Below are 19,692 nucleotides of genomic sequence, written 5' to 3' on the forward strand. Positions count from 1 at the left end.
CCTGGAAGTTATTTTAGTCCCAGGCTGGAATAGATTCCCATCATGGCCATGTTGGAAGTACGTGCTCGGATAGTCAAACTATAAATTATTTTTTAAAGGTTGTTTAACAAAAAAAGCACAAATATAGAATCAGAGATTATTAGGATTGGAAGGGACTTCAGGAGGTCATCTAGTCCAACCCCCTGCTCAAAGCAGGACCAGTCCCCAATATACTGGGCTTCCTGCCAGGGGAGAATTTCTTTCTTCTTTGGAGAGCTCAACATACTATGTTTGGTGGTGTAATTGTTTTGTTTTTGTTCCCTTTGGGCCATGGTTCCTTGACTTAGCAATTGGCTGTGGTCAATGAGGAGGGACATTTTAATGTCTTCAGTTTAGCTTCATGAGTGGGACTGAAATGTCGAAGCGACTGTTCGGGCAGAATCATCTCACGGGGCTTGATTCATTGCTGTATCTCAGTTCTTCTCAGCCAAGGTACCAAGGGAGCAGAAACAACTTTATGCCTCTCTGCAACACCACCATTTTGATGGTGTTGGGGCCGCTTTGATCCCTAGTACAAGTCAAAGTCAGAGCAGAGTCAGGGCTGTCCTAGATGCACTTGGTGCCTATGGCCTAAGAATTCTTTGGTCAACAGCTCAAATTAGCTGGGGCAAGTCAGCACTTCACTCATGCCCCCTCCTGACCCACTGTGACAGGACCTGTTGAGGAACGACACAGAACCTTTACATCAGCTATATGCCCTGCTGGCATTTCCCCTGATAAAGATATTCCCCAGTGGCCTTACGTTTTTTCATAAGGGTTGTAGTTATACGAAAAGGTAAATTCTAGAGGCAAGATAAAAGCTTTCTTGCAATGAATAAACTACCTAGAAGGAGACCACAAAAGGCTTGGTACCAACACATTCAAATTGAACGATGATAGGAAACAACAAATGGACGTACCAGAAAATTAAAACAAATGTTTAGATTAAATTTACAGGGGTACTTTTTTCCCCAGAACATAATCAATTAGTGTTTGGAATCCGTTGCCCGTGGAGGTAAGGCAAAACACATTTTATAGTGATGCAATGGAAGGAAGTCAAGGACATATCTTGAATACTAATGGCATCTAGAAGTTTGTGTGATTAGATGGTTAATAATGATGAATCTTGTTACAGGATTAAACTGATCGCTTATTCTGAAGTTCTGTAGGAACATCCTCTGTCTGGTATCCTGGCAAGAGCCTTGCAGGTTTTCACCTTTCTGTGGAGCATTGCACAGGAGTGATTTATTAGGATTAGGTGGACTGAAATTACCACTATGGGCAGGGAAGGAGGTGGCTTTGTGGGTTATGGTGAACTTCAGTCTTTCCCATTATCTATTTATTAGAAATATTACTTATGGTATGTAATCCTGAAACCTTAAAAAAGTGCCTGCATATGATTATTACCTCATCTCTCTCAGTTTGCTTTTTTCCAGTGTAGCAGTTCGTAGCCTGTAGTGGGCCATGACCCTGAAGGAGGTCACCTTCATTTATGTAAGAGATCATGGTCCTATTCTCTCCTTCTCCCTCGAAGATTTTCCTCAGCCATTTTATCACCAGCTCCTACAGCAATAATACGCCATGTGCCACGGTTCCCATTCCAGCAGCACCTTCTTTGAAGTACCATGGGAACCAGTGCAAAAGAATTTGCAGTTCAGCTAAGGGAGACCAGTTGCTTGTGGCGGATGTCTAGCCATGGTATGATCAAGTTTAGGAACCACCAATCCGTTGCATTGCCCAAATCAGATATTACGCTTTGGTTAGCCTTTGCTGAAACACAAATAAAATAGGTAAAGAACTGGAGAACAGAGTTAGTGTTCACTTCTAAAAGCTCAGGAATAATCATGTTTCCTCAAACCCAGCCTGCCAATAACATCAGAGACTGACTAATCACCCACCCCGCAGACTTAATTGTTTTAATAGTTCTAAATCAATTCAAGCTATATTATCCTGATCAATGCTTCTGTTTTGATTGTATTAGGATAACAGCCTTCATCAAGCATACTCAGCCTCCCTGGCTTTTTTTGGCATAATATCCAGATAGGAAAAAAACACCCAATTAATATACTCTAGACAATTGTTTTTATATGTCTGCCTGTCTCTGGAACAGGTACCAGAGCAACAGGAAGAAACAGACACTCACTGTTGAGCAGCTCTGGATGGCTATGCGCCTTTACACTTCAGGAGTAAGTGCACAGCAAATGGAGTGCTTTCATATCCAAGTGAAGATAGATTACTGAGCATGATTTGATTACAAGAGCAAGCAGCATAATCAACCCACATTCATCTATAAAAGCCCAGTGCTTCCTACTCTACATGCTTTCTACTGAAGCATAAAGACACATAACTGGCTAACATGGAGGAAAGCAAGCCAATTAACTAATGAAAACAGAAAGGCCAGAAAATACTGGGAACTGGACTGACAGAAACACACTGCAGAATAGACAAATTTAATTCCTCCCTGTCCTTAGCCATCTCCAAGAAATACTGTCCATTCCAGTTTTGACATTATTTATCTGCATAATGGCATAAGCATTGAAAGGGCCTCTTCCCGTAGCAGTTTCCAATCTAAGAGGCATCAGCACACATGATACAACAGGTGGGTTATTTATGAGGCAGTTTTGTTTGTTTTCTCGCTAGTACACAGGTTTGCATTTTGATAGGTGAGATGCTCAAATCTAGTTACATTTGTCCTCAGTGAAAACCTTAGGACCAGATTGTCCTTGGCCCTAGTGAGGTAGCAAGAAAACTCCCTCAAAGCCTCATCCCTCTTGGATCTCCCCCTAGGGCAGCAGGACTCTGCAGCAACGCAGAACTGTAGTTAAATGCTACAATCTAGCCCTAGTTGTCTATTCAAAACAACTTTTCTTGGATCAGCAGCACTTCCATGTTGTAATTCAGCACTTGCTTTTGCCATTTAAAGCCAATTTATTGTAACAAACGGCATTTCACATCTGAGTGTAGTATTTGTTATTTGTTTCCAGTAGCATCTATAATCTGCTGGTCACTGTACAAATACAAGAGAAGGCACAATCCCTGCTGCAAAAAGCTTATATTCTAAAAAGGCAAAACAAGGAGAGGGACAGAGGAGAGAAGTAAAGGGTAGAACATACAAGCAAAATAGCCAGATGGTGATCATTGGCCATTTCCTGAAAATGAGTTCTCTCTTTTTTAAAGTAGAAAGATATATAGACTGTCCTTAAGTATCCCCCAGCTTTGCCATTGTAAGCCAGTTAGTCTTGTAGATACCCCAGAGATGTGGGTCTTCAGTAGACCCCTTATATAAGTGAAGCCAAGTTTTTCTCCACAGGATAACTTTATTAGACGCTGAAGTTCATTATAAAGAGAATTGCAACTTCCCCATCATAATGCACTAAAACAATTCAGACTTTTCATTCTACTTCACTACATCCAGATTCTTAACTAGCACAAGACACTTCCCTGGCAGAACACTCCTAATCCTGGGACTTTGTTCAGGCCACCAGGAAACAAGACAGTGTTTTGCTTACTAACAGTAACACTATAACAGAAATAAAGTACTGGAAACAGATGTTCAGCACACCAACTAAATTGAGTATATTAGTTCAAAATAGTATCAAACAAAACGGCTATAATTACCTATCATAAATAAAACAAATTGTTTTTTCTCTGAACCTATCTTGAATAGCAGCCTTTAGATAGAAACATCCATGAACTGTACACTGTTTCTGAAAAAGTAATTAATACCCTACATTTCCAACAACAGCTATCATGCAGGATTTCATTTTGAATGTTTACTATATATGGCCAGTAAGCTTGTTGCAAAATGTTTTGATTAGTCATTAGGTACTCTTAGTGTTAAAAGATATTTGTTGCTTTTGTGACAATATTAGTAACAGGCTCTTAGCTCACAGCCAAGGGGACATGTAGGCGTTCCACTGAAGATGGTGCAAGTGTGGACTTTTGCTAAGGCTATACAACTGATTTTACAGATGATCAAAACTACTGCAATCAACTGCCTCCCCTTTCCAAAAAAGTACCATTAAAAACAAACCTTGAAAAGATAATTAAATTTAAAATCAAGATTTTCTAGGAGAAAAGTCTAGGTAATGTGATTTTTTCACATTCCTGGGCTCAAACTGTTTAGAGCATTAGGGCTACAACAACAGAATTAGTTGAACTGAATGCAGCTGTACGAGCTAGAGCTTAATACATAGATGCTATATTGTATGTATACAGAAATAACTGAGAAGTGAGTGGTTCATATGACTTATGTACATTAGGTGAGATTTTCAGAATCCCTCATCATTAGCCTAACTCTGCTCCCATTGAAGTCAATGGAAGTTTTATCCATGGGATCAGAGTTAAGCCAATGCTGAATAATTCTGAAAATCCTACTCAAACAATGTTTTGCATTTACTGTACACAGCACCTTTCCTCCACAGGCCTCCTTGATTTTACAAAGTTTGGTAAATATTCCTTTCCCTATATCACCAGAGGGGAAATCAACACTCAGAAATCCAATAGAGTAGGACAAAGAATCTAGTCTTCTGATTCCCAAACAGCTGCTCTCACCTCAGATTAACCAGATAATTAACCAGATTCTGGCCTCATTTAGACTGGTGTAAACCTAGAGTCACTCAAAAGAGTAATTCCAGATTTACACCAGTGTAACCAAGATCAGAATCTGGCCAGTGTGTTTAAATATAAGAACAGCATCTAAATGCTATATATTATTATTTCTAAGAATGCATGTTTGTAACAGGACACAGAAACAAAAGATAAGCAGCAAAGAAAAACTGAAAAGATGGTATGGCTAAAACCACATCAACTGCTTCAAAGGACAGGGTCTTCAAGAAAGATTTCAAAAATGCAAAACTTTGCAAAAGCTTGGTGAGAAAACACTTTGCATCTGTAGTGACGCTGATAAGAAATAAACATTCTCTGTGTCTGAAAAAATTTGCTTTATCCATTTCCCAAGTAGAGTAGTGCACTCTTCCATTTTTAAACTATTAGCAATGCTAGGCGTGGAAGGCAGAGAAGAGTGCAGCCATGGCACAAGACCTGAGCCACATGTAAATCCAGGTAAGGCTTCAAAACCTTGGCTTCCTAGAAATGCATAAGCATTGCCTTCCATCTATTAAAATCTGATAACAGAAGAGGGAAATGAGACAAATCCACCATTATTCCTGAAGATGCCCCCTTATGCCACAGTGACTGCATGCCATTTGTGAGGATTTATGGCCCAGCTTCCTCTTCTCTCTTTCAGTGGTGTGGTTGTTGTTGTTTTTAAGCAGCAAGCCAGTCCAGTGGTCTAGTGGTAACAAGACACACTGCTACCCACAGAATCAGAGTTTATGTCCAGAGATTAACCCTTTTTCTCACTCTGGCTGGGGCAAGGAAAGCTATTAAAGCCAGACAGCTCAGGCGCTGAGAGGCCTCACTCTAACAATGCTCCCCATCTCCTGCGGTCATACAGAGAGCTGAGTTGATGGACTTTGAAGAGACCACTGTCAAGCCCTCTTCTGTTTAGAGTAGAATTTATGTTAAGTGGGGCTTTATGAAATGCGCACAGAAAAAAGAATAAACGGGGAAGAAACGGTGTTCAGAGGACTCATTCCCTGCTCAGCAAATAAAAGTAAAATCTGAGTCTCTCTCGAGAAACTGATTCTGGAAAAAGGTGATTCTTCTTTTAATGCCTGTTTCACATAAAAGAAATGCATATATCATGCACTGTCAGTTTCACCCTGTGCATTGTATGAATGAGCCACCTCACCTGTCTTGAGATTCCCAATAGGCTTCTAAAGATGTACAACACAAGTATACTGCATGTATGAGTGGGAGAGGGTGAAAGGCATTTTAATGTGTAGCTGGTTTTGAAAACAGGAAACAAAGATATTTATGTACTATCTAGGAGACAACCACAGCTGGCTGTATACCACAGTAAAATCATAGCGAGACAAGGTGCGTGAAGTAATACATTTTATAGGATCAACTTCTTTTGGTGAGAGAGGCTAGCTTTCAAGCTACACAGAGCTCTTCTGCTTGCCTCGCTCACCAACAGAAGTTGGTCCAAGAAAGATATTACCTCACTCACCTTGTCCCTCTAATATCCTGTGATCAACAGGGTTACATCAACACTGCAGACAGTAAAATCATGCCAAACAGTAATCAGTCAGGCTCTGTGTCACACTACTGCATTATCATCATGTTGGTCTGAGTGGCAGTCATTACATCTGTTTGTATGTTTCCTTGTATTGGCTTGAGTAGTAAAAGTGATCATATTGTTGGAAACAAACAAAATGCTGATTCATTCACTAGGAGCTGATCTATAAAATGTTTAACAGTCATGTTGCGAAATCTCAGCAGGAGGTTAAGAAAAGAGTCTAGGGAGAACAATCAAGCTATTGCTAAATGGAAGGATTCACCAAGCTTGACAGAACTGCCATTAATCCACTGGGTTATTAAAACAGCACTAACTATAACTCTGCTACAGTTATGCCTCTGTTGACATTTCTGTATGCTCCCTTATATTCAGAGGGATACAGCTCAGAGAAAGACCACCACTGTAGGCTGAAACATGCCATACAAAGAGCTGATCATACAAGGAGTTCTATTAGATGCTGCAGGCCTGAGCCTGCTGCATTTAGGCTGCAATTTTGTTAATTTCCTCCAGAGTGTTGACATCATCATGTACCCCTGGGGAGTGTGTAGGGAGAGCAACTGCTCAAATCTATATATTAGACCTGAATGGGAGTAAAGATATTAGATTGTTGTTTCAGTATATCACAGCTAAATAGTATTTTGGAGGGGAGAATTCAATTTCCCCCCCTCCAATATGTATTAACACCTGCATGTTAATATAACAAGTTCTGACACAAGTCTGTTCCATCAGAAAGTAATCTAGCTCATTACTCTCTTTTCTTGTTGGAGATCTTTCAGTGGTGTTGTACTTACTCTGCTGAGACAAATCACTAAGCAACAAATAACCCACCACAGCTGAATTATGCATTACCTGTATATCAAGGCAAGTGTATTGTAATGATGTTTACATCCACTTTTCCACTTGGAAATCCCAGTTTCCAGGGGGTTCTGAGTCTGACACCCTTTTTCAGTTTGGGGAGTAGCTTTACTCTGTGAATGGCCTCACTGAGACTGCTTGTGGAGTAAAGTGCTCTCTACTCAACCTGAGCAAAGCTGACAGAATCAGGCCCAGGTTGTTTCCACATAGAATTTTCATGACTTATCTGGGCTGAAATTTAGCATAAGAAATTTGGCTCAAGAAACAAAGGTAAATAAAACAAAACATTCATTTGGGCTCATTATAAGTTCTGCAGTATGAGCCAAATCCTTTTTCCTTACTTACATGGGACCTAATCCAATACTTAGTGCTTCTTAGGATTTGGTCCATCAGAAGTCACATTGACTTCAGCTAGGATATTTGTGTGAACAAGATGAGCAGACATATTATCATAAATAAAGCTAACGGGATTTGGCTTTAAGAGGTTTGCTGTCTGAGATGCTGTCTGATGTGGCAAATAAGTTATTTAGGCTATTACTTGTACCATATCAAGAATTCTTTTGCACCCAGATCTTACAAACACTTACATACATACATAGCTATACGCGGAGATGTTGTCTCATTGAAGTTTATGGGAAAATTCACAAGTAAAGTTATCAATATGTGTTTAACCATTTACAAGATCAGTGCCATAATGAGTATCCATAAAGACCATGAAGATACCACTGACAGTGACACAAAAATTCCTGAAATATCACAATTGTCAATAGACTAAAAAGGTTGCAGTTATCAAGTAACCAAAGTTTCAAAAATTGCCCTCACTATGCATTTACATGATAAACAATATTGCCTTTGAAAAAGTTTCTACATTCTATTGGGTAAATAATCTGCATTTTAAAAAAATCCTAAATACATATATTCACAATAGTCTAACAATAATAATACATCTTTAAAATTCCCTAGATGCATATTTACATGATACCCTATTATAACAGGCTCTGTCAATATGATGCATTTTTAAAGTCCTTAAATACATATTTACATAATCCATACTTTAAACAGTCCTGAAATACATATTTACACAATAGATTAATCTCTCTAAAAAGCAATTGCAATCCATTGTGTCTAATCTCACACAGTTCTGTGAGGGATTTGTCTCTTTAATTTTGTCTTTTTCAATACTATCATTTAATTTAACTCATGTGGGGAAAAAATAGGATAATTGAGGGCCTAATACTGCTCTCATTGAAGCCTCTGAGAATTCCCTATTGACTCTAAGGGGTGCAAATTTGAGCCACAAAACTGTAACTCAAAACATGACAAAACTGATATTTAAGTCTTAAATCTTTCTAGATAATATAGATTATTCAGTGAATGATGCTCCATACTTCTATACTTTGGAATACATAAGCACACGAAAACCAACTAAGGGTAGAATTTCCATAGTCTAAGTAATATATTTGTCAGATACACAGCCGTGGCACAAGAAAATTAATGAGTACTCTCAGAATTTGCAGCCAGCTAATAGTTAATTTGGGGGTCAGTCTCCTAATGTAGGGCCTAATCCTGTTCTGAGATTAAGCACGTCTCATATTTATAGCAGATAAGGATCTTACTCATATGTTAATTTTAAGGATCAGCGAACCCACATCCAATACAATTTATGGCCTTGTGATTCCCCCCTCCCCCCCCCCGCAAATGTGAGAGTTCATTTAATGCTTATGAAGCTGAAATGATAGTAACTTCCAGCTAGAGCTGTGTATTGTGTGGACAGGTGCTGTGAGGGTCCTTGCATAGCTCTTCCACGTGTACCTTATTATGACCTGCACTCCACCACCACCATTAATCCAGTATGGAAACTCTTCTGAGCAGATATCACAACTTTGTTGTGGGTTTTTTTAAAAAATAGGCAAAATTGCAATAGGAAATCAAAGTTTCATTTGTGACCGTCCAAAGTTTCATCACAGAGGTGAAAGTCAATACACTAATTCACGATACTGCCTAGGCACCTGTTAAACTGTTAGTTCTCCTTTCATGTAGTCTCCCACTTTTCTATATTAACTTTGTTGCCATATTTCCTCCTATTGTGAGAACTTTCATGATCTACAACTCTCTCATTTAGAGGCATGAATTGGGTTATTTGTTGAATTCATACAGAGACATGGATAATCTATATAATAAAAAACACATGGTCAGCTAGGAACAGAACATTTTTTCTCCAAAAAGTAACAGAACTTTGAGGTAAATTGTAATGCTTTTGAACAACGTGGACATACAAACATTGACATGTACCTCCTTTCCCCTATCCCCACTGACTTAAGATGGTTAAGTCCCCTAGCCATCTATCAAAAGCATTACAGAATAGCAGTAGCTGCTCAATAGTTGATGATATCATACTAGGAGTCCAATTTTCTATTCCTTCCCTGCAACTTCCCAAACATAACTATCTTCCTGAAGTGTCATATGGCATGACACATCTCAAGGTATCGATAGATTTGGTAAAATTCAGAAAAGTTTTAAAGTTATAGTATTCTGAAAATATTAACAAAATTGTCATGAACTGAACTAAAACTGCACAGGACACAAACAAAAACAAAAAAGGATATTCTCACTACTACTGAAACCAACTCTATGGTGTTGAAGAATTATTGCTGATTTTGTTGCATTTATTCAAAAACTCACCAAAAATCCTTCTTTATGATCTTCCCTCAAAAGAGAGAAATATGGGTCTAATCTGGTCCCATTTAAGTCAATGGGAGTTTGTCATTGGCTTCAATGGGAGTAGGACCAGGCTCAACAGTAGTAAAGTTCTGACATTACCACCTGACTCTGCAACCAAAATGGATTTCCTGGGCATTTCATAAACAATACTGGCTAATGGGAATTAGAGGGACTGTACAGAAAAGCTCCCGTTAAGAATCAGTGAGCAGAATGTTTTAAATATTATGTTACAGTAATGCCCTGTCTGCTAAAGATGCAGCCTAGTGATACTTTTTCCTTGGATTGCTTTTTAATCTTTCTTTCTACATTACTTCAAGTGCAGGAAAAGAGAGAGACATCTCTAGATATTAGCTGCTCACGTGTATAAAAACCAGGAGGCCAAATTTCAATGAAGCTACTCTGATTTACACCAGATGAGGATTTGGCTTTGGGAGTATTTCTCTGCCAAGAATCATCAAAATATTTCAGTCCACTAAATTTAACAGCATTTGCCATGTAGTTATTTCTCTCTTGAAAGACCCCAAGAGAAAGAGCTATGTACAAATTTAAAGTTATCTTTCCTAACTTCTCTGAAACATAAGGTATAGCTGAAAATAAGGCACTTAAAGTCTGCAACTTATTTCCTCTTCTTTGAATGATTACTATAAACGTTAGTCTTACTAGACTGTAATCAGATCAGACATTTTAGTATTATATGGATTTCCAAATGTGTGTATATATATATATATACACACACACACACAGAGAGAACGCTTTAAATGGTTGCTTATAATTATCTCATGAATATATTGTAATACAATATTACAATGAATAAAATTTGTAACACATAAACAGAGATACCAAATAATTATTCAATATGATTGTATTTATTAAATAATGTTTTCATGTTCCCACCCAAAAATAATTATGCTAAAATAACATTTAGATTCTTCATCATGGAATGTCATAGTGGGAAAAACAATAAGAAGTCTTGGATCTAGTTATCTTTCATGTGTTTTTTTAATAATTTACCTTGCTATTTTTATTAATGATAAAAGAAATGACAATTTGAACAAACGTTTGTGTCCTCAAAATCCATATGTTCCTCCTGTTTGATCCTACAGTGAAGTTTAAATGCTTAAATTAATTTTGATAGTAAGAGAAATGTTAACACATGCAGGATCAAGGCTTCACCAAAAGATCAAACAGAAGATGAAGTGAGGCACTAAGGGAGAACGTTCTTATTCAAAAAGAAATATCTGCAATAATAAACTAATTAAACAACAGGACACAAAGTAAGTTGCTACTTTTAGAATTCTCTTCTCCCATCTCCCAAGTTTATTCCATTGTGCATAACCTCTATTAAATCAATACAGATTAGAAAAATTCAGTCATACCTGAACTCTTTGTACTTATGTACTGCAACGATGTCCAAAGAGTTATTGATTGATCTGATATACCATGCACAGTTGAAGCCCTTTATAAAATGGACCAAATTTAGATAATTTAGAAGGTTCAAATCCATTTACGTCAGTGGAATTGCACTCACTTATATCATATTTGAATTTGGCCAAGCACGAATTAAGAGGCGATGGGAGATTCCGCCTTGAAGTGCCTGACACCTGCCTGTTGAACTGTAAATACCACAAAGGGAGAGGAATTGTTTTGGGTAGTACATAGGTATTATTACTAGCAATAGGATGAAATTAAAGAGAATATGTAGTCTGACTCTCAAGAAAAAGTAATGATAGTGATGTCTATTAGTCTTTGGAACTCTAAAACCAGAGAAAAGAATAGTAAATGTACAATAGGATCAATTTTGCATTGGCAGGGAAATAACCCAGATGACCTAAGAGGTCTTGTAAGATTCTACAGGGTGATGTTTATTGTACAGTACCTTTGGTGCATATGTTCAAATAGCAGTGTCTTGTTTTACACCTGCAGTTTCTGAGACACAACTGCAGAGGCACTTTGAAAGTGAAATTTAGGTGACTGATTTAGAGAAGCAAGTAAATTTTACATATATAACCAACCTAAATTATTGTTAATATTTATTTGCATTATGATTGCACCTAAGAACCTCAATCAAGGACTCGTTGAACTAGGCTACATACAAATAACAAAGACAACAGAGGCCTTGTTCCCTGCCATTTGCAGATGCAAAAAAAAAAGAAAAGAGGGCTAACTCAAGGTGAATTGAAAATAATAAAGATCGGCCCTTATATACGTATCTCCTCTCATCAATGCTATTTACTAAAATATTGTCTGAAACAAGTTTTAAATTCTGTATCCTCCTCCCCCACACCATTTTTTCAGTGATGTTATAATCTAGGGTTTATTTCACTATTAGTTACTATGGAAATAACTGTGACAGCACAAACATAATTTTGGCATTGCCAATGGCCTAGTCCTGCACCACTGAGGTCAGTGACAGTTCTGCTATTGGTTTCAATAAGAACAAGAATTAGTCAAGTGACAGAGGTGAGTGACTTATCATAAAAATAAAAGCTCTCTCATTGTTGTTTTAAAAAAAACCTCAATATTAAGCTATGATGGAAAAGCAAGTGCTCAAGAATTTTGTTGTTTTTCACTTGTAGTGGCAATCTTCTCTACTGAGATGGTCCAACACCAGACCAAAGTATGGGGGGAGGAGGCCTCGCAGGCAGGTAATTGCTCTTTTACACATGGAAAACCTGTATTCCATTTAATCTTGATATCTTTCCACTGGAAGATAGCAACTGAAAGATTTTTATTTTTTTTTCCTGAGGGAACAGTTATTTCACTTTCACACTGAAAAAAAATCTCTGCTGGAGAGAGAGCTCTGATAAAGTCAGCATCACTGCTCTTGATAAACCCTTCCTATTTTCTCCATTCTGGGGGCAAGAAACCACATTTCTCTCTTGCAAGCTTACAGCTGTTCTAGGGAAGAATGAATCCTATTACCTAGATTTAGAAAGTTAATAAGCAGCTTGCCTCAAGGATGATCTTCTAGTCCCTTCATGCACATGCAGAGAACGAATATGGCTAAAAAGATGTACTGTAGTTTTTAGAAAAGGATGACCCCAATCTCACCCAAAAAAGTCTGTATGTTTACTAAAGGCTTTTATCCAGCTATGTTCACTCCAACAGCCATCCAGATACTGTCCAATATCTTGGCTTTCCATCAGACAATCCAAATCTAGAAACCCAGCATCAGTTAAAGAACTTGTTAGCTCAGAGGGAGAGGGACAGCTAATAAGCTGTCCAGGGAGCCTGCAGTCTCCTGTCAGCCAGGAATCTGACTTGAGATCTCTTTAAAGGCATTCAATTGATGCCAGAAGTCAATAGATTGAAGCTTTTGAGAAAGGTTTGCCTCTGTTATTTAAAAATAGTAAAACCAATAGTGGTCTGGTGAAGTAGGGTTCCAAGAAGAGAGGCTAAGGGCACCTACTCCTTCAAAAAAATATGAATGGGAAGGTAAATAGCCAACTATTAGCAGAGTCAGAAAAAACAATCAAGATGGTGAGTGACTATTATAGCAATTTCATGTAGAACCATACAGTATTGCAGATCCTGAATTTAGAAGGTATTGCACTATTTCATAGTATAAGCCCAGTAAGTTAGAAAGATTAATTTAAATTTGCTTTTCTTCATTATAAAACTAAAGTAATTATTTCCAATGACCCCTTAGGAGCCACATGCTAAATCAGAGGTAGGCAACCTATGGCACTGGTGCCACCTTCGGCACGCGAGCTGATTTCAGTGGCACTCACACTGCCCAGGTCCTGGCCACCAGTCTGGGGGCCTCTGCATTTTAATTTAATTTTAAATGAAGCTTCTTAAACATTTTAAAAACCTTATTTACTTAACATACAACAAGAGTTTAGTTATATATTATAGACTTATAGAAAGAGACCTTCTACAAACGTTAAAATGTATTACTGGAACGCGAAACCTTAAATTAGAGTGAATAAATGAAGATTCGGCACACCAAGTCTGAAAGGTTGCCGAACCCTGTGCTAAATAGTACCTATAAGAAAAAAAGCACATGCAAACGGAGAGATAAAAGAAAGAAAAAATAATAATGAACGTGAAATTGCTTAAATAGCAAATATTCTAGTTAGTATATTTCAATTTGTAGTTCTGAAAAATTACAAGTTGAAATACAAGAATTTTTTCCAAATGCATTTTCCATGTAAATACAGGTAACAGTATCATGCCAGATGTTCCAAAATAACATATTTTAAAAATGAAGCTAAAATAATGTTCTGTGATAACACAATACAGTTTCCAAGTCTTCTCTCCAAAGCAGAGCTTTCCTGATTGTAAGTGAGGGAATTATATGCTGCACTTACAGGAGTATGAATTCTATCTAAATACTGTGTTTCTGTGATCCTTGCGGTGAGTGTTCTTCTATCTGCTTTTCTATACATTGCAGACTATTACCACTGAAGTTAACTGCAAAACTACTGACTTCCCTGGATCAGGCTCTGTGAGTAGTTAAATAACTTCAGAGGCATTAGCCAATAGTTTGGAAACATATAAAATTTCTTCCCTGAAGTTCTCTGATTTCTGGTGAGTGTTCTCTCCACCCTTCCCCCACCCGGTTTGTTTATAGTACCCTTTCTGCAAACAATTCCTTGGTTTTCTTAGACTCATTCTGCAATCCTTTCTCAGGCAAAACACCCACTACTGGGGAGGCACTAATGGATTAAGTGCTCGTTCAGGTTATCATTCACTTCCATGAAGGAAAGCTAACCAGCTGTGGTCCTTAAAGGCCTCAGTGTGAATAACTCAAATTGTCAATTTTTTATTAAACAGATACAGTTATAAAGTTTTAGTCCACAAAGGTAGTGACTAGAGTGAAATCCCTGCAAGCTGCGTAGACATTTTTCAAAGACACCATAATAGAGGCCCAACTTAAATGTATACCCTAAATTAAAAAACACAGTAAAATAACTAAAAAAGAGCCATCGTGGCTTAACAACCATGTAAAACAAGCAATGAGAGATAAAAAGGCATCTTTTAAAAAGTGAAAGTCAAATCCTAGTGAGGTAAATAGAAAGGAGCATAAACACTAACAGTGTAAAAATGTAATAAGAAAAGCCAAAAATGACTTTGAAGAACAGCTAGCCAAAAACTCAAAAGGTAATAACAAAATGTTTTTTAAGTACATCAGAAGCAGGAAGCCTGTTAAACAACCAGTCGGGCCCCTGGACAATCGAGATACAAAAGGAGCGCTTAAAGACGATAAAGTCATTGCGGAGAAACTAAATGAATTATTTGCTTGTCTTCACAGCTGAGGATGTTAGGGAGATTCCCAACCTGAGCCGTCCTTTGTAGGTGACAAATCTGAGGAATTGTCACAGACTGAAGTGTCACTAGAGGAGGTTTTGTAAAAGCAGCAAAGAGTCCTGTGGCACCTTATAGACTAACAGACTTATTAGAGCATGAGCTTTCGTGGGTGAATACCCACTTCATCAAAATACCTACTTTGTTGTGTCTGACAAAGTGGGTATTCACCCACAAAAGCTTATGCTCCAATACTTCTGTTAGTCTATAAGGTGCCATAGGACTCTTTGACACTTGTTACAGATCCAGACTAACACGGCTACCTCTCTGATACTTAATAAACATAGACTTCTGTAGGTCATTTGACTTGGTACTGCATGACCATTTTGATTAAAAAAGCTAGAAAGATATGCAATTAACATGCCATTAAGTATATTGGCTAACTGATAGATCTCAAAATGTAATTGTTAACAGGGAACAATCATCGAATGGCTGTGTTCCTAGTGGGGTCCCTTGGGTATCCATTCTTGATCCTACTCTATTTAAAATTTTTATTAATGACCTGGAAGAAAACAAAATCATGTTTGCAGGTGACACAAAAATTGGGGGTAAATGGTAAATAATGAAGAAGACAAGTTAGTACTATACAGAGTGGTCTGGATCTCTTAGTAAGCTGGGTGCAATCAAACAATATGCATTTTAATATGGCTAAATGTAAATGAATAGATCTAGGAACAAAGAATATAGGCCACACTTACAGAATGGATACTCCATCCTGGGAAACAGTGACTGAAAAAGATTATGGATCATGGTGGATAATCAGCTGAATGTGAACTCCAAGTTTGACACTGTGACCAAAAGGGCTACTGCAGTCCTTGAATGCAGAGATAGGAATCTTAAGTAGGAGTATTACCCCTGTGTGTGACTGCTGCTGGAATACTGTGTCCAGTTCTAGTTGTCCACAATTCAAGAAGGATGTTGATAAATTGGAGAGGGTTCAGAGAAGAGCCACAAGAATGATTAAAGGATTAGAAAGCAAACCTTGCTGTGATAAACTCAAGGAGCTTAACCACTTTATCTTAACAAAGAGAATATTAAAGGGTAATTTTATTTCAGTACGTACACGGGGAACAAATATTTGACAATTGTCTCTTCAGGGACAAGTTATGGTATGATCCAATGGCTAGTAGCTGAAGCTAAACAAGTTCAGACTGGAAATAAGGTGTAATTTTTTAACAGTGAGAGTAATTAATCTTTGGAACCACTTACCAAGAGTCATGGTGGCATCTCCATTACTGATAATTTTTAAATCAAATTTTTCAAAAAGATATACTCTAAGAATTATTTGGGGGAAGTTCTATGTCCTCTATTATACAGGAGGTCAGAGTAGATGATCACCAATGATCCCTTCTGGCCTTGAAATTTATAAATCAAAGAGGTTAAAGAGTTAGCATTTTAAAGTCCCAAGGATTGGTTTCTACTCCATTGTTGGGCTGTTGTCATCATCTCTCATGTGCTTTTTGGTCCCATAACATACTGTTCCCAGTTAACACACTCTTCGTGTGGCTGAGCAGTTTGCAAGTGCCTAAAAAGTGTTTTTTGTTCTTTTCTACTAAAATGATTAGGGGTTGGAACTGGGTTCCCATATAGGAGAGATTAAGAGGCTAGGACTTTTCAGCTTGAAAAGAGGAGACTAAGGGGAATTATGATATAGAGGTATATAAAATCATGAGTGGTGTGGAGAAAGTGAATAAGGAACAGAAGGAACAGTTATGTACTTGTTCGCATCATATAAGAAGTAGGGGCCATCAAATGAAATTAATGGGCAGCAGGTTTAAAACAAATAAAAGGAAGTTCTTCTTCACACAGCGCACAGCAACATGTGGAACTCCTTGCCTGGAACGGTTGTGAAGGCTAGGACTGTAACAGTATTTAAAAGAGAACTAGATAAATTCATGGAGGTTAAGTCCATTAATGGCTATTAGCCAGGATGGGTAAGGAATGGTGTCCCTAGCCTCTGTTTGTCAGAGGGTGGAGCTGGATGGCAGGAGAGAAATCACTTGATAATTACCTGTTAGGTTCACTCCCTCTAGAACACCAGGCATTGGACACTGTCAGTAGACAGGATACTGGGCTGGACAAACTTTTGGTTTGACCCAGTATGGCTGTTCTTATGTTCTTCTGAGTTACAGCCATGTCAAACGACATGCATATTACACCAAAGCAACAGTTTTATTTTCTATGTATGCCCCTTACTGTAAATTATCTGTGAGTATGACCAGCCTGCTGGGATGCAGAGAAAAGGAGACTTGTTTCTAAGAGGTTTCTGCTCATTCTGAAGATTAAAGAGGGAAATATTTTGCCATGGAAATCTCATGCATAACTGTAAAACTGCACTTGGTTTTATGGAGATGCCTTTAAACAGATTAAGGAGCCTGCTAAACCTTGTCTTCTGCTGCAAATGAATTAGCTACTCAGGAGAAATTAAAGCAGCGCTAAAGCAGTTGTGCCCCCCCGGTGACCTTCTGCTGGAGGAAGCGACGTTTCAACTGGCAGGACTCGGGCAAGGAGACAAGCTGCTCGTTGAGTCCCAGTACACCGGCTGCAAGCCCTGCACCTCCTGGCCAGACCAGTACTCCCCCTACGCCCCAAATCAGAACACTGCGAAGCCGCCCGGTGCCACATCACCGCCACACTGTGTACACAACCCCACACCCCTAGCTCCAAAATACTGTCTACACGCGCCTAGCACTCCAGCCCCAGCTCCGTGCTCCCCACCCCAGCACATCACCTTCCCCAAAGCCAACCCCCGTTCCCTGCGGCCCAATCCTGGGCTCCGGGTCCCCCCCTAGCTTCAGCCCCCGCCTGCGCCCCTATCCGAGTGCCCTTGCCCAAGGCCAGCTCCCTGCAGCAGGCGCTCGCACCTCTCCGCCCCAGACAAGCCCCCGAGAGCCGAGCCGGGCGGCGGCGATGCACCTGCTCCGGCCCCGCGGAGCAGGCGGCTTTCCGAAGAGTTCTGGCCCCCCGCTCGTCCGCAGCCCTGCGCCCACTGAACCCCAACTTTGCCAGCTCCCCGAGGAGGCAGCAGCAAGCGCCCTGCGCCGCGGGGAGCGACCCACTCCCAAGCCCCTGTCCCCCCGCGCACGGGGCAGGCAGGAGAGTCCCAGCCCCTTCGCTCCGGGCGGTGCGTCGAGGGGGCCCAGCCCGCGGGAGCTGCCGAGGGAAACAAACTCTTGCTGCGGCGGCAGTTCACTTGCTGGAGCCGCGATGTAAACAGGCCAGACGGAGGCTCCGGCTCCGGCTCGCCCTATCTGCATGCACCGAGCGCCCGCTCAGCCTGGCGCCCCTTTCCTGGGGCGGACTTACCGAAGGGAGAGGTGGAGGCGTCCCCCTTCCTGGCCATCTTCCCCCGCTGCCCTCCGTGCTGGCGGCGCCTGGAGCCCGGGCGCCTCTTCCCCGCTCCTCAGCGCGCTCTTTGTTGCTGTGATGGCATGGGAGGCAGCAGCGGCCGGGCAGCTGGCGCTGGGCTCCGCTCTGCTGCCGCCGCCGCCGCCGCTCTTAGCCCAGCTCCTGCGCCCAACCCTGACTCCTCTTGTCCCGTCTGGGCGCCAACCAGCCACTGCGCCGAATCGGGGGGCGGGGGGCGTTTCGGCAGCGAAAGGCAGGCGAGGGGGAGTCGGGGAGCTGTGTGCTCTGAGAGAGCCAACCCGGGCTGGTCTGCCAAGGGCTGCGTGTGACACCTCCTGCAGCGCATGGACCCCACACTCGGCGCGCAAAGCCCCCCTCCCCCCACAATGCAGCAGCAGCACCACGCAGGCGGCCGGGAACTCTGCACGCCTCCTGCCCCAAAAAGCAGCCTCCCTAACTTCTCCTGCAGCGTAGCCCCTGCTGGCACAGTAACTTTGGCAACTCCTGAGCAGGGCTGGGGGGCCTTCCCTGGGGGGGCGAGGATAGGAAGGTAGCGGCGTAACTCAAACGCACCTTGTTGGGCGTGGGAGGTTGCACTAGGAAGATGGAAGTTACAAAGCCCATTTGGCTTCTAGGGTGGAGGCAGGAAGCTGAGCTGCTGATGCGGGTGAATCGGTCCAGCTGAGGACAGCGAGGAGAGCTCTCGCCGTCGGAAGAGCACCGGGAGGGCGATCGCCTCTTGGAAAGACTGGCAAGCTGTGTCGTGTCCAGGGGGTCATACTGTTTTTGAGACATTTTGTCACGCATAGAAACTCACCAGCGGTTTGTTGCTTGAGCTTTTGGCAAAAGGCCCTTGGACTTGGAAAGTTTCCTTTCCATTTTGTTATGCCATGATGGAGCTGTTCTTTCTACTCGTGCTGATGAGTGTCTGGGACGGCTGGGTTGTGTCTTACCACGAGTCAGACATTTGTGTCAGGAGAGGTAGAGGGGGCTTTCTGTATGCTTTCCCAATGGTCCTCTGGGATGAGCGAGGCGGAACTTTTCCAAGGGTAGGTCTACACTATGGAATTATTCCGATTTAACATAAACCGGTTTTGTAAAACAGATTGTATAATGTCGAGTGCACATGGCCACATTAAGCACATTAATTCGGCGGTGATCTGAGTTTCGGTGTGTGTCCTATTGGCTGATCTCGAGCTAGATCGATTCCAGAGCGATTGCAAGCTGTGGGATTAGCCATGTCCCGTAGTTCGATCCCCATAAGTTCCCTACCAGTCTCCCTCGCCCATTGGAAT

General features: G+C 40.7%; 1 protein-coding gene across 5 annotated transcripts in view; it reads right to left on the reverse strand.

Annotated features, from left to right (window-relative positions):
• SLC44A5 (solute carrier family 44 member 5) overlaps positions 1-18,861 on the reverse strand; it is a 214,084-nt gene extending 195,223 nt beyond the window's left edge. For 2 of the 5 annotated variants that reach the window (XM_032782147.2, XM_032782145.2), the window contains exon 1: positions 18,356-18,861. In XM_032782147.2, coding sequence (XP_032638038.1) covers positions 18,356-18,392 — 37 coding nt within the window. In that variant the 5' untranslated portion in view covers positions 18,393-18,861. The remainder of the gene's footprint in view (positions 1-18,355) is intronic. The other 3 variants (XM_075067722.1, XM_032782149.2, XM_032782150.2) reach the window with 2 other exon arrangements.
• Between the last annotated feature and the right edge of the window lie 831 nt (positions 18,862-19,692).

The sequence above is a fragment of the Chelonoidis abingdonii genome, chromosome 7, assembly GCF_003597395.2.
Source record: "Chelonoidis abingdonii isolate Lonesome George chromosome 7, CheloAbing_2.0, whole genome shotgun sequence".
In the NCBI taxonomy this organism is placed as follows: domain Eukaryota; kingdom Metazoa; phylum Chordata; order Testudines; family Testudinidae; genus Chelonoidis; species Chelonoidis abingdonii.